The sequence below is a fragment of the Punica granatum genome, chromosome 4 (assembly GCF_007655135.1).
Source record: "Punica granatum isolate Tunisia-2019 chromosome 4, ASM765513v2, whole genome shotgun sequence".
NCBI classification, from domain to species: domain Eukaryota; kingdom Viridiplantae; phylum Streptophyta; class Magnoliopsida; order Myrtales; family Lythraceae; genus Punica; species Punica granatum.
This window is the reverse complement of record NC_045130.1, coordinates 12,302,306-12,317,261: the sequence shown is the minus strand read 5'-3', so window position 1 is coordinate 12,317,261 and position 14,956 is coordinate 12,302,306. Positions and strand designations below refer to the sequence as shown.

At 36.5% G+C, this 14,956-nt stretch overlaps 2 protein-coding genes across 2 annotated transcripts; both read right to left on the bottom strand.

The window, feature by feature from the left end:
- Positions 1 to 89: 89 nt before the first annotated feature.
- On the bottom strand, positions 90 to 5,713 carry LOC116205349 (geraniol 8-hydroxylase-like). Its single transcript, XM_031537929.1, has 2 exons — positions 4,743 to 5,713; positions 90 to 899 (listed from the first exon to the last, which is right to left on the bottom strand). Exons 1-2 carry the CDS (start codon positions 5,622 to 5,624, stop codon positions 294 to 296), a joined length of 1,488 nt encoding a protein of 495 aa, XP_031393789.1. The 5' UTR covers positions 5,625 to 5,713; the 3' UTR covers positions 90 to 293.
- A 5,039-nt stretch (positions 5,714 to 10,752) lies between these two features.
- On the bottom strand, positions 10,753 to 13,935 carry LOC116203311 (geraniol 8-hydroxylase-like). Its single transcript, XM_031534999.1, has 2 exons — positions 13,021 to 13,935; positions 10,753 to 11,523 (listed from the first exon to the last, which is right to left on the bottom strand). The coding sequence occupies exons 1-2, from the start codon at positions 13,897 to 13,899 to the stop codon at positions 10,918 to 10,920; spliced, it is 1,485 nt and encodes a 494-aa protein (XP_031390859.1). The 5' UTR covers positions 13,900 to 13,935; the 3' UTR covers positions 10,753 to 10,917.
- Between the last annotated feature and the right edge of the window lie 1,021 nt (positions 13,936 to 14,956).

The window sequence follows — 14,956 nt, the reverse complement described above, 5'->3', positions numbered from 1 at the left end:
GTGTAAATATTTAAAAGATACAAAATATTTTCTCTATGTTCAAACGTCAAGACATATTTTGTAAGACTTCTAAGTCCAACTATAAGAAAAAAGTTCAGAATGTAAAGGCTTTTCGCACTTTTTTTATTTTCATTTTCCGTCTCTCGGTGAGTGACACTTAATCTCATGGTCTCTTTATAACCCAAAAAAATAAAAATACTATTTTTTAAAAAAGGAGTGGCCAAGGACATTAATATGATGTAGAGCACAAAAGACCCAAAAAAAAAAAAAGAAAAGACGATAGTGCAACGGTTTCATCCCAAAGTTGGGATAGCACAAAGAGGGGCAGCTTTCCTCAAAGTGACCCCAAACTGCTCCTCCATGTTCAAGTCCTCCGGCAACATCCCATCGGGCAGTCTCCAGTTAAAAGACAGGACAAGCGAAGCCACCATCAGATGAACCATCCTGACTGCAAGGGGCAAACCCGGGCAGATCCTTCGCCCCGCCCCGAATGGAATATACTCATAATCTCGCCCCTTGTAGTCCACATTCGACCCCAAGAACCTCTCAGGCCGGAATTCTGTGGGCTCGGTCCAGTAGTCAGGGTCTCGTCCGAGGGCCCACGCATTGACGAGCACCTGAATGCCCTTTGGGATGACATAGCCGAGAACCTCCGCATCCGTCTTGGCCTTATAGGGCAGGAGAAGTGGCACTGCAGGATGGAGCCTCATAGTCTCCTTGACAATCGCTTGGAGGTAAGGGAGTTGGTGGATATCTGATTCTTGAACTTGTCGTTCGGTTCCGATGACGTCAAGCAGTTCCTGTCGTGCCTTTTGTAGCACAGAGGGCTTTCGAAGAAGTTCAGCCATAGCCCATTCGGTTGTTAACGCGGACGTATCACTTCCAGCAATGAACAAGTCCTACGTTAGTACAACGAAGATGTGAGGAATTTATTCATTCATGATACACACTCACATGGATTTCAAATTTTGTGGAACTAAAATCTAATTTTATTAATGTTTTTCCCACACTGACTGGTGTATGATAGGTGTAGGAGTTCAACTCTCTATTACGATAATTAGAGTAAAAAGTAATTTGCCCCATGACCTTGGAGAGTAGACAATATTTGCTTCACGACCTTTAAAAAGTTACACATACTTTTTCAATCTCTGTGAAAAATAAGCACTTTGCCCCGTTCGATTAATATTTTGACCAAAATCATTTTTTTACTGATTTAATAATAATAATAATAATAATAATAATAATAATAATAATATAAATTTAAAAATAAAAACAATTTACACATAACAAGATCTACGGAGCCGGCTAGGGATGTGTATGGATACTAGGTATATTTGGAACTAGTCGAAACTTACCCATTATGATAGGGTCCAAGTAGTTCGAATTGAAAATATGATGGAATTCGTGTATTAAAATAAGGAACCGGTAAAAACTGATTCCAGGTATTGCATATAGGATGCCTAGAACCGGAATCGGTACCCGGACCCAGATTCACTAATTAAAGGAAAAAAAATCTACTAAACTGAAAGTTTGAAACCAAACCTAACCAAACCAGTACCCACCTATCGTTCTCTTCTCTGTGTTTGAGCTCTCCAAACATAATATGAGCTCGATCTCCCCCTTTCTCCTTCTCCTTCTTAATTTCTAATTTGAGCTCTCCAAATCCAATGGTTGCTAGCAATCTTCTCCATTCCCGATGTATTGTGAATTAATTTAAATTTATGTCGACATTCTGTTTTGCGTGATTCATGATTATGGATGAGATATTTTCGATTTTATTTAACGAGAAAAAAATTACAAGTTCCAACTGGATATTCGGAATCTGTGTTATGATATAAGTTTCAGATAGGTTCCAGTTCCAGGATTCAACTGGGTAGAATCTGGTTCCAAAATCTTGAAACATATCCCTTACAGGGTAGAGCCCGGATCGTGAAAAAAAAAAGATACTCGAACCCGAATACCTCTATTGTCGGCGAGACCTCCCCACCCCGAAGTTTTCCCTTTCCTTTACAACTCAAGCGCTTTCTTTCCCATCTCTATTTGTTAGCTTCGTCTCTCTCTTTTTCTCTCCGTCCTCCCCTATTTCTTTTCTTCGTCGATCCTATCTCGAGCTCCATTCAGGTTTCTCTTTTCTTTCTTTTGTTTTCTCCTTCTCTAAAATGCTAACGAAATATGAGACACATGGGGGTGGCAAATATGGGGTTCGAGGCTGCTCCGCCTCGGTCACTGCCACCGCGACCATAGATGAAGTGATGTATAAATTGCTTTTCCTTTTTTTAAAAAAAATTATCATCCTCATTATTATTATTCATGTTATTGAATTTGTAAAAGTGATTTTGGCTGAAATATTGACCGTAGAGGCAAAGTGTTTGTTTTTCCTAAAAGTTAAGGAGTTATGTGTAATTTTTTAAAGTTCACGTGACAAATAAAATTTAGTGTCAAAGGTGAAGGAGTAAATTTTTTTTCCTATAATAATTAAATATTCATGCGTAAATTATTGCACTAGTTGATTAATTATTGTTTTTCCTAAAAGTTAGTTGATTAATTTATAATCGGGATAAACTGTCAATGTCATCACCAAATCTTTTGACTTTTGTTATAAAATATAAATATATTCTGACACGCATAAAATCCTGTCCCCTATTATCGGATTTGCAACGGCACCAATTGGTAAAATGTCTTTTTTTTTTCCTTTATATTTTGCTATAATATCCAAAAATTTAATGTGTTTCGACTTAAACGTATTCAAGCTCTAAATAGCTTATAAAAGATAAAATATTTTTACTAGTGATTTTTTTTTTCCATACGAAAGATTTGATAATGACATTTGATAGAGTTTTTATCTTATAGTCAATCATGTTAAAAATTTTATTGGGTAACAATATTACAAAGCCCAATAAGGATGAAAATATATCAACTGTTATTTTATTTTATTTCTTTTACAAATGGTCGCAATTACGAAAATACTAAAAAAAATTAAAGAAAGTGGAACGACGAGGGAGGAGGAAATCCATGTGTTAGCTTCTCAATAGACAGAGAGAGAAGACAGTGATCATAAACGACCAAGGACACCGAGGGTTTAAATATAAAAAAATCCAAAGTTCTGTTAATTGTAAAAAGTGAAATATTTAGTAATATAAAATATGAATTTTTAAATATTCTCAGTATCTAGCTAAGTTAACACCGTCATCTATTATTTGCTGTCACGTGTCACTGTATCATCGGACGAATTACATTTAATTTAATTCATTCATTACTTTGGAAAATAAGAAAAGGAAACAAAAGTTAAAAAAATTTAAAGATTAAAGGGTGAAGAAGAAGAAAACTGGAGGTAGCCGGTCGGCGCGTGCCCACAACTGATCAGTGTGGTTCATCAACGTTCAATGGCTGTTTCCAATTATAATTAATAGGCCACCTCCTATTCTATGGATAGAATCTCCGTCCCTTCTAAGGAATTAATGGAAAATGAACTCCCAATTATATCATCAAAAAATTTCAAAATATCATGCAATTTGATAAAATTAATACGATATGCATGTTATGTGGTGAAAATTTTTAAAATATCGAGTTGTACGGTGAAATTTATTAAATTATAGAAAAATTTCTTGACTATCGAAATTTTTTCCATATCACATCCCCTCCTCACTGCACAACCCCTTCTTTCTAAATCGTTTGGATTGTGTATTTATATCCCTACTAATTTCAATGGCGAGATTTGATCTTAAAATTTCAACGTTGAGGATTCAAGACATTTATTGATTGAGATTTAATTTTATTTTGGTGATGAAAATAAAATGATGATAATTTATTCTTTTCTCTCGTTTGCCCTACTTAGTATTCAAGAGTCCAATGGATCTCGATGAATTAAGATTTGAGTGTAACCAGATTATTAAAAGATAAAATTTTTTTAATCATGAATTTTTTTAATTCACGATATTTAAATTTGAGACCGTACAGGTAAAATAAATTTACTTTTAGGTTATTGTACGGTAGACCGTATTTAGCATTTCTACCCGTTTGCTTTGCAATTGACTGAAGGGACTGGGAAATCTATAAAGTACAAGTTACAGAACTCTCATTTATTTCCCATGTCTTATTGGGAAGTTAGATACTTTTGTCTTTTCTCCAAGCAAAGAAAAACAAACTCGTCTTTTCAAAGTTTCTTCACATTATTTTCTTTTTTTTGGGTGAACTAGGGGCCTTCTGCACATTTTTTTTTCTTCATAAGAGTTCTTTATGCTAATTTTTCCACAGATATTATTCCTTTTTTCTAAAGTCCCCTATAATCCTATCAACGTATCAAAAAAATCAACATTCTATTTTGATTAACAAATTGTTATAATTGTATGCAAGCACATGATCTATATAAATTTATAATGCCTTGATAGTTTAAAGAAAAAAACAATTCGTGGTACAACGTAAAAAAAAGTAGAAAATTTGCGATTTTTGATGTCATTTCTCCAAATTTAAATATTATTGAATTCTCAAGCATCATAATATAATATAATTCATATATATATATATATACTGATGATTTAAATTATACGAGGAACATTAATGGAAATTATGTTATGAAGAGTCATATAAAACATCTTTAAGAAAAATAAAATAATTAAAGTTTAATATAATTCGGATTAGTTTGTAATATGTATAAAATTTTATTATAAAATAATTCGTAGCAACGAGCGGATATGTTTTCCTAGTACATAACTATAGAAGGGTAGTGACGCCAGTTTTCTTACCAGGATCAAGGGCTTGATAGTTTGCCGGTTGAAACCCGAACCCTCCTCTTGGCACTGATCCAGAAGAACATCTAAGAAATCTCCGTTCCTCGTTGCGGACGCCGACTGTTGCGCCCTGCCTTTCAGACGTTTCTCAATTATATCATCAAAAATGTCATGCAACCTTAGGTATGAAACTTTGATGTGGCGCTTAATCCCCTGCAGATCGAACGGCCGGAGCACTGGGAAGTAATCCGACAGGTTCGCCTTCCCCGCATCCTCCATGATCCGCCACACCACGTCCTTGAACTCCTGGGCTGTCTCAAACTCGGGGTCCACCATGTCAATCGAGAACAACGTGCTCGATATCAGGTTCAGGGTTGTCGCAAACGCCACCTGCCCGATATCCACTGGTGTTCCCGAGATGCTGTGCTTCTTTTCGATGTGGCGGATGAGCTGGCAGACCTTCTCGTGTCTCAGGTGCTGCAGGGCGTCGAGGGGCTGTGCGGCGAACATCTGGGTGGTGCAGATGCGCCGGCGGTTTCTCCATGCCTGGTCCCCCGGTACCCACGCCAGGGTGGACTCTGGGTTGGGTTGGGCCATGATCACGTCGGGGATGAGCCGGTCTGAGAAAGTCTTGTCGTGTTTGCCGAGGACCTCCTTGGCGGCCTCGGGAGAGGAGGCCACCACAGTGGTGACGAACCCCAGGCGGAGGGTCATAAGAGGGCCGTGCCGCCTGGCCATGTGGAACAGCGACTCATGCGGCCGAGCTCCGAGATTCAGAAGCGAGCCGAGGATCGGAAACCCGGAAGGTCCTGGTGGGAGTTTTGATCTGTGGAAGAATGATTTGGTGAGGAAGAGCAGGAAGATGGATAGGGGAATGAGGTAGTAGATGGGTTCCATTGATGTGGTGAGTTTGCCTGAGAGTAAGGGTGTGGTAATAGCGAGAAATGGGAAATAAGCTCCCCTTTTTTCGGTAAGGAAAATAAGGTCCTCTTTGATGTTAAATAGTGACGTCCGGACCTAACGAAAAACAAAAAAATAGTGATGTTGAATAGAAAAAATCTTCTGGTATGACCTTCTGACCTTCTGATATTACATAGAAAAAAAAACCTTGAATAATCATAGTGATTTGATTTTTTTTTCAGTATATTCTGATATACGAAAATCCAATGAAACCCGATTAATCTAATTTGAGCCGTATCAATACACTATGGAATAAAACTCTCATAACGCGAATTTTTTACGATTCACTATACTCAAATTTAAAAGAAATAAGTATCGAACTATTTGAATCAATTCATATTGATAAGAAATAATTAATTAGATTATCATAAATAAATTTTGCATGATTAATATGTATTTATTCATTTGCAATTTCTCACTCACATGACTAGGTAGGTTTATCTGGGTTTTTCTTTTTCCTATGTTAAACCACATGAATAACGTTAATGCTGACATATGAAGGTGTAATTCGTGATTTAGTATCTTCCAGCGAAGACAAATATCGGATATAATTGAAAAAGAAAACCATATAATAATATAGATATAATTATCTATTCAGTTATAACAATGGCTTAAATTGTCGTTTATCAAAATTGAAATTTCGAAAACAGCATGTTCCGTATAAGAAGTTCTGCTACCTGCTCATTGAAAGAGACACCCGATCGACCTATCAGCTGGCGTAGCCGGCTGCATAATCTTTCTGATTTACTTTCTCTTTTGACTTTTGAACTTTTTTTTTTCATGGAACATTTTGGAGTCCAAAAGTTCAAAAGATTTGATTAAATCGAGTAGAATCAATTTAATAAGTAATAAAACATTCTGAACGTGAATTTTTTATATTCATATGATTTTAATACTAAATTTTAAAGGTAAATAAGAGTCGAATTATTTGAATTAACTTTCTTAGTTCATTTTTATATTCTAAGTGCAGTAATTTTTGTCAATCTCATTCGTAATCAAGCTTGTAGAAGCAAGGCCGTCAAGTTTGAAAGGATGTAAATTCGGTGGACGCCCCCATAAACTCGTGTTATAGATTCATATCATAAATTGGTAGAGTGTAGGTACCGGATTAATTTATCTATAAATAATTAATACCCCTTTAATATAAAATGAATCTTTCAAATTAAGAAATACCAAGCATATGTTCCCTGCAATAGCACAAATATGAAGTTCAAAAGCCAAACTTACAAATATGAAGTCCATAACATGTCAACTTGTGGAGGAGGTGGAGAGGACATGCGAAATTAGCTGAGAGTCATGGAGACAGGAGAGCGGAGACCACCCAGCAGAACGCAGGGAAAGGGAAAAGACACCTATGTCCCGACTCCCTAATTTTGGTCAACGTTGGAAAACTCTTGAAGTCAAAGACCCAGATTGAGGCGGATATATCTTGGCCTGCAATTGCATGGGCTAAACCCGTTTTTTTTTTTTTTTGAAAATTCTTGGAGATTTATGCTTGGACCGGACTCGGGAAAACTCTTATGATTCTACTGAGTTTACCCGGTTTATAATTCTATGCGCGATTCCATCCGAGTTTACATAGACTTGCGATTCTGATATGAGATAACACGCTTTCATAAGATGTGTAAACTCGTATGATTTTATGAGTTAAATGGCGAATTTAACAACCTTGCTGTAGGAGGACGAAAAGGAGGACGAAAAATCTTGTCAAAATTTCTGAAAAAGATTGTTTTTCAAATTTACGAGAACCTAGTTAAGCCACACGCAGTGGTCTTTTCCAAGTGTCCTTTGTCACTACAAGAATGAAAAACTCAAATTTGACTTTAATTTTTTTTCTATTATTTATTCGTACACTATATAGGTTTCATATTTACCATAATAGAGTTTTTGGAATTAGTAATGTTCCACTTTTATTAACGTCATTTGGCCAACAAATGTGTTCATAACCTGTGTAATTTACGAGTCAGTAAAAATAATAACTCCCCAATTTTGCCCTATGGCAACATGTCTCTAACTCCTCTCCTCCTCGTATATCATATTTATAATTTTCTTCAGGTGTAACGGGTAATGGTACTTTCAGCTGTTTCTAGGGACACTGATCAAAACTGGTGTGTCCCATTGGATATGGTCAAATTGAAACTTACTCATAATTTGCAGTCTCCCTAAATTTTAATATTCAAAACCTGATGTGAGCATAAAAAATCTATCTCAAATATCCAAACTTTGCAGTGATTGTGTGCATATGCATGGTTAAATTTAGGCAAGCAACGGGTCGAGTGAGTCCAAGCATATATGCATGCCCGGCTAAAACTTTTTTGGGCCTTATCGTGTTTCGATTGAGCTATCCCAAGCACCCAAAGGCCGAGTTGCATGCTGTCTAGCTCTCGCCATTAATCTGGCCATGCCAAATGAGGCTTTAGATCTAATAATGGGCCAGCTTAAGAACATGGATGTGCCTAATTTGCTTATTTCACAAAGCCTAATTAACTTTACCTCAATCCAGCCCATATAAACATGACTCCCAATTTCATTCAAATTATATATGAAATTTAAAACTACTTTGACTTTCTTAAATATGTTATATTTGACTATTCGTAACATGATCTCCACTAACATTTGTTCGTATAATTCAAATCATCCAATACTTGCATTATTATATCATGGTATTTGAGTAATAAATGAATGACGCTAAATGAATTTAGTTTATGTTAAAAATAAAAGACAAAAGCTCAAAAAGATAAGAGACATAGAGCACTTAAATTAATATAGTTCGTACATGCATAAGATTATAATAATTTGTTGAGAACAATATTATATAATTTTTTTTAACATGTTGACAGAGTTATGGGACTTTGCGGGGAAAAAGAAACACACATTTGTGCGAAAGATAGATAGAAGGACTTAATTGAAGAATGAAAATCATGTAGAAAAATTTTAGGGTAAAAGACAAAAATATCTAACCAATAAGTCAATACCTCATGTTGAGTAAAAGAATTTCCGGTTCCGGTTCTCCTTCAGCTTTAACTATATATTAACAGTGATATACCCATACAAGAAGGCTATCTAGCAAGATCAAGCTTTGCCAAGATCCATCCCACCTTATGTTTCTGATATGAGCCTAGGCTAGCCAAATCCCTACACACGAACTTGGTGATATTGAGCTCCATCAACTTTGCTGTAACAATGGATGTGTAGTAGCCAAGGTAAAATCGAGTCTCGAGCACGTGGCCCTATTTTTAACATAGGAGTTGTCCCTTCCTAGCCATAAATCTACTTATTTTGAGGTTGGTCAAAATATTAATGATGTCGTGGATGGGTGTTGCTATATGACCACTCACTCTGGTGTTCATCATTCGACCGATTGGGTTCCCCCATGTTGTGTTCCTTTCATCCTATATATGTTTGGATGGAGAAAATTGGATAAAGGAAAATCATAAGAGAGCGTTCATATCCTTCCATCCGAATCCTTGCATAACTCGGATTTTTTTTTTGGAACTCACAAGATACCTAATCATACCTTAAAAAAATAAAAGGGCTTTCTTTAATAAGAGGGGGATGACATGGGATTTGCAAATCTATGGATGTCCAATACCGATCAAGTGTTTAATGAATTATGATTGAGTTATGTAAGGGAAATGATCATGATATCCCCACAATAAATATTTTGTTTAATTTCTCAAAATAAAAATAGTTTTCGGAAATTAAGAACATAGAAGATACCAACGCGGGGACGAAAGGGAGGCGATGGTGCTGTGGATAAAATATTGAGAAGGACAAAATGGAGAATAGAAGTGTGAGCAAAGACATTTTGAGGAAACTTTTTTGATGATAGATAATTCTCGGCAATGTTGCGGCGCATTTTCAACGGAATTATCTAACACTGGGATACAATGCCCAAGAGAAGTGAACATGAATGTAAATAAGACACTCCCTCACTAGAACCCAACCCGAAAAATATAAAAATATATTGTATGAATAAATATAAAAATTTTGTGCTCTCGAAAAAAAAAAAAACACCGCACTCTATTCTCTGCCGCGTTATTTATATATAGAGCACACAAATATCAAATATAATTGCAATTAAACTCATTTGACCATGCAATTTAATTTTCCATCAACGGCCAAAAGAATAAAAGTTATTAATCCAAATGAATAGCATTTATTGATAAAGACTTAATTCAACGGTCATATTAAAATAGTCAAGAGTCAACAGTAAATCAAATATCTAATATCAATTAGCAAATATATTATTAGTAATACCTTAATAATGAAATTATACAACAGATGCATTTGATGGTGGCCCAACGCCAGCAACCACCACCTCTAGTAGGGAGATATCAATTCATAATTCTTAATTAAAATATCTTTCGGTTTTTTTACAAGGATTTCTTCAAGTATTTAAAAAATTATATAAAAATTCATACACCTTTTTCAGAGACATCTTAAAATAATGATGTAAAAAATTTATAAACACGGCATATAGCCAGATGCGCAATCTAGTCATGATCTATGAATGAGCAAGGTTCTAGCATATAGTGCACATGTAGGCATCTGATGTATGTGCATCTCTATGTATTGTTTAATGGACTATTTGGGAGTTTTTTAAGATTAAGTCCTTCGGACTTTTGGAACGTTGATAAATTTTGGTTGACAAAATAAATCCGTTAATTTGAATTATTGGCCATCACTATTAATTTGCTTACACAGATATTGTACTGCGTGCACAAGCTAACTAATGCAAGGGCGCCTAGACTTGTGGGTCGTCCAAAACGACTTTGTGTAATTATATATCGAGGATGTGTTTGAGGCATCTGATCGTCTATCTTGGTCAGGGTCAAGCCATATCCTGGCCAAGGTCAGACCCTGCCTCGTGCTGATATTGCTCAACCGAAGCCAAACCGGCCCAAGTACTAGAGTTGGCTTAATCTGGGCCTACCTCAGCCTCGGTTGGCTCCTAGATTGTTTGCACTATGATCTCAATTCATGGTTATATCCAGGTTGAACGCTTATAATTGAATATAGAGGATGGCCAGGGTTGTGGTCTAGTGAGAGAAGCAACTTATTTTGCAGAATCACTCTTTTCAACCGTACAGTAGAGAGTAATCTTCGCCTTATATTTTAATTTTACACATGCACTATAAATAAAATAAAGGAAAATTAAGAAAAAAAAGTATGATTAATACAAATAACGATTTGGTACGATGATCCTCTTGTACGGTCTCTCCCCCTTTCAATCTACCCTAGGGATGGCGCAGAGAGGGACAGCCTTCTTCAACGTGACACCGAACTTCTCCTCCATGTCCAACTCCCCCGGCAAGATTCCTCCCGGCAGTTGCCAATCAAATGCCTGAACCAGCGAGCCTACCGTCAAATGAACCATCCTGGCGGCAAGCGGCATCCCAGGGCAGACTCGTCGACCTGCCCCAAACGGGAGATACTCGAAGTTGCGTCCCTTAAAGTCAACACTTGATCCTGTGAATCTCTCTGGACGAAATTCCATGGGTTCGATCCAATAGTTCGAATCTCTTGCAATAGCCCATGCATTGACGAAGACTTGAATACCCTTGGGGATGACGTAACCGAGAACCTCGGTATCGGTTTTTGCCCTGTAAGGGAGGAGAAGCGGCCCCGCAGGGTGAAGCCTCATTGTCTCCTTGACAATGGCTTGGAGGTAAGGGAGTTTGTCGATGTCGGATTCTTGAAGTGGCCGTTTGGTTCCTACGACCGTGAGGAGCTCTTGTCGTGCCTTTTGGAGCACGCTGGGCTTCCTAAGAAGTTCGGCCATTGCCCACTCGACTGTTATTGCTGTTGTATCGCTCCCAGCAATAAATAAACACTACAAGAGAAAAATCCAATAAGGGACAATGAAATTTATTTTAAAAAAATTATAAAATGTAATAAAAGGCATAATTATTAGTACTATTGTGTCAATTAAACTTGCCTAAAACAAAGAGATACAACAACAGTTTTTTTCCTCCTAAATCGTCCTTTATTTATTTATTTATTTATTTTTTGCAATTAAATGAACCTAATTTCAATTGACTCCAATCTCTATATCTTTTTATATTGATGCCTTGAGCAAACTCCAGCACTGAACTTAGAGATTCTGAGTCTCCCGCGCTTAAAATTTCTCCACCAATAAATGTCTGAATTGAATTGCACCTCATTTATATTTTATACATTAAATAGTGGTGCAAGCCTCTCTTTAAATACGTATAACTTCTATTCTTATTCGTCTTTGAACTGCGATAGAGTTTATAATTTAAAAGTAATATATTCTAACTGTATTAAGGTTTTTGGCCCAGGGTGATAACTAGAAGATCCCTCAATTATTATTATAGTATCATATTAAAACACAACGGAGGATATAATCTACGCAAAAAGAAAAAGGAAAAAGAAAAAGAAAAACTATTACTTGCTAATATAAATTTTTTTTTGGGTTGATACCTGCCAATATAATGTACAAAATCAGATATTTATCAAAAAAAAAAAAGCACAGAACCAGAATGATGTAAAACCAATTAATTCATATGAAACAACATATTTTTAGATACACAATTCACGATATATCGAAATTCTATGTTCTTGTCCAGTGGACACGTTCATGACTTAGTAAAGCTGTGTTAGAACTCAAAAGTGATGGCATTAATTGATTAAGACAAAGGATTGAGTCTATGTTTTATTGTCTAACTAGTATATATATTAGGATTTGTAAATGAGATGAAAATCTCATAAGTAAAATAAAGAGATAACATGGTCTCAACATGCCTGCTTGAAAATATGAAAGTCAAACCAAAAAAAGGAAAGGATTAGAAGGAGGAGATGGGCCTCAGTACAATATATTAATTAAGCTTCTTAAAGAAATCACATCCCCATGTAATTAATTTGTGACATCATACAGAAGCAAGAAAGTTGATATAGACTGACTAAGGTTTTTTCATTATGCATAGCTAACCGCTACTAAGATCAATCTGGGGAGAATTTCAAATGAATCGTTCCCATTTTTAACTGAAATTGTGAACACATGCGAGACTAGGCATTTCGAATTGATCATTCCACATACATGCAAAGAAGATCATGCAATATGAGGCATAAACCATTTCTTCTACATGTTTTCGTCCATCCATTGGATCTTCCAAACAAAATAAAATTATCTTTTGGGTTAAAAGAAAATTTAAGAAAATTAGAAAATAATGAATAGCATATTACGTTATATATATATATATATATATATATATCCTGTGGAACTTCAACCATAACTATTTGCTATTAAAGTTCGATGTGATCATTGGCGTGTATTTTTAACAATAAAATTTGTAAAATGATCTCTCACCAGAATTAGCGGCTTGATGTTTTGATGATCGAAACCCGAGCCCTCCTCTTGGCACAGATCCAAAAGAACATCCAAAAAATCATCGATCCTCGTGGCGGACTTGGCTGCTCGATCTTTCAAACGCTTCTCAATTATCTCATCAAAAATCTCATGCAACCTCAAATAAGAACTCTTCACATGCCTTTTTATCCCCTGGAGATCGAACCACCGGATCAGTGGAAAATAGTCCGACAGGTTTGGCTTCCCAGCAGCCTCCATGATCCGCCATACAACATCCTTAAACTCCTGGGCTGTCTCAAATTCGGGATCTATAACATTGGCTGAGAACAATGTGCTAGATACCAGGTTCAGGCTCGTAGCATATGCCACTTTCCCAATATCTACGGGCTCTCCGGTATTCACGTGCTTTTTCTCGATGTGACGCAGGAGTTGCTGGACCTTCTCCTGCCTGAGATGCTGGAGAGCATTGAGGCGGTGCGGTGAGAGTAGATGGGTGGTGCAGATGCGGCGACGGTTGCGCCACGCATGGTCCCCTGGTACCCAAGCAAGGGAGAACTCTGGGCCTGGTTGGGCTGAGATTACATCGGGGACCGGCCTCTCCGAAAACGCCCTGTCGTTTTTCCCAAGGATCTCTTGGGCAGCCTCGGGGGAGGATGCCACCACAGTGGTGATAGCGCCAAGACGAAGGGTCATCAATGGGCCATGGCGCTTCGCCATCTGGAACAACGACTCATGCACTTTAGGGCCGAGGTGGGGAAGGGAACCGAGGATTGGGAATCCGGCTGGTCCAGGCGGCAGTTTCCGGTGGCTAGATTTGTGGAAGAGTGATTTAGCAAGGAAGAAGAAAATGGGGAGAAGAATGAAGTAGCAGAGTTCCATTGCTTTGGAAAGTTTTGTGATTCATGGACTCGTCGATGGGGTGTTAATTGTGAAATTGGATGGTGACTTTTATTTGTAATTGCGAACTGCGGACCTTTACGTGCCATCCGATGTTTGACAAATGAACTAAAAATAATACTTTATGACAAATGAACTAAAAATAATACTTTATTTCAAGTCACGTGGCAGCATATGAAGTGATTAATTTTTTTCTTGATTGGTGTGTGCACCACTTTATCCGAAAGTCTAAAATGCTCTAATTAAAATAATTCAATTAGTTGAGTTAGATAATCTCATTAAGGGGTAAAGTACTTCAAATCATAGATTTTCTTCATTTACAAAGATTTGAAATCGAGACTTTACATAAATTACGTTAATGATTAATTATTATTGACTATGATAGCTTGCCTGAAAGTAGATTAATCTGACTATCAAAAGTAATCATATTAATCCATCTCTTCCAATGATCTTCTGTGCCGATTAATGTTTGGTGTAGTCGGTGAGGATTCCCGGGCTACAAATTCCCGGGAAGGGGGGAATCTAATTTCTACTGTGTTTCTTTAAGGTTAAGATCAGAAAATTTTTCATGGGGCTTAGGAAGAGGATAAGGAAAGTAAAAAGGGAAGGGATCTCAAATTTTTATTATTATTTTTTTTATGGGTGAACGGATCTCAAACTATTTTATATCACAATGATATGCTGAGAAAAGACTATATTATTGCCATTTGCAATAGTTATATCAAGCCGTATTGATGAAAAAAAAATAGATGAGATTAATTTATCGAGATGATATGTATAAATTTCAATCTATCAATATATATAAGATAAATAAGTATTTGTGAGTTTCATAGGACAACGGTTCTCAATGAAAAGTTACATATCATAGTATATGTGTTAGTCTCATGTAATATACTTCTTTGTCACACAGTGCATCAAAAATATCCAAAAATTTCTCCTAAAAAGACCCCCGAAGAGAATTATGTGAATCTAAATCCCGTTATTTAAGTCAATCCCGTAAGAAGAAAAGTACAAGTCCAAGTCCTATGAAATGAACTTG

Excerpts from the sequence above, each read along its gene's own strand:
- LOC116205349 (XM_031537929.1), bottom strand. The coding sequence starts at position 5,624 with ATGGAACCCATCTACTACCTCATTCCCCTATCCATCTTCCTGCTCTTC. Across the intron at positions 900-4,742 it reads CTATCAAGCCCTTGATCCTG|GACTTGTTCATTGCTGGAAG; the intron begins GTAAGAAAACTG and ends GTACTAACGTAG.
- LOC116203311 (XM_031534999.1), bottom strand. The coding sequence starts at position 13,899 with ATGGAACTCTGCTACTTCATTCTTCTCCCCATTTTCTTCTTCCTTGCT. Across the intron at positions 11,524-13,020 it reads ACATCAAGCCGCTAATTCTG|TGTTTATTTATTGCTGGGAG; the intron begins GTGAGAGATCAT and ends TTTCTCTTGTAG.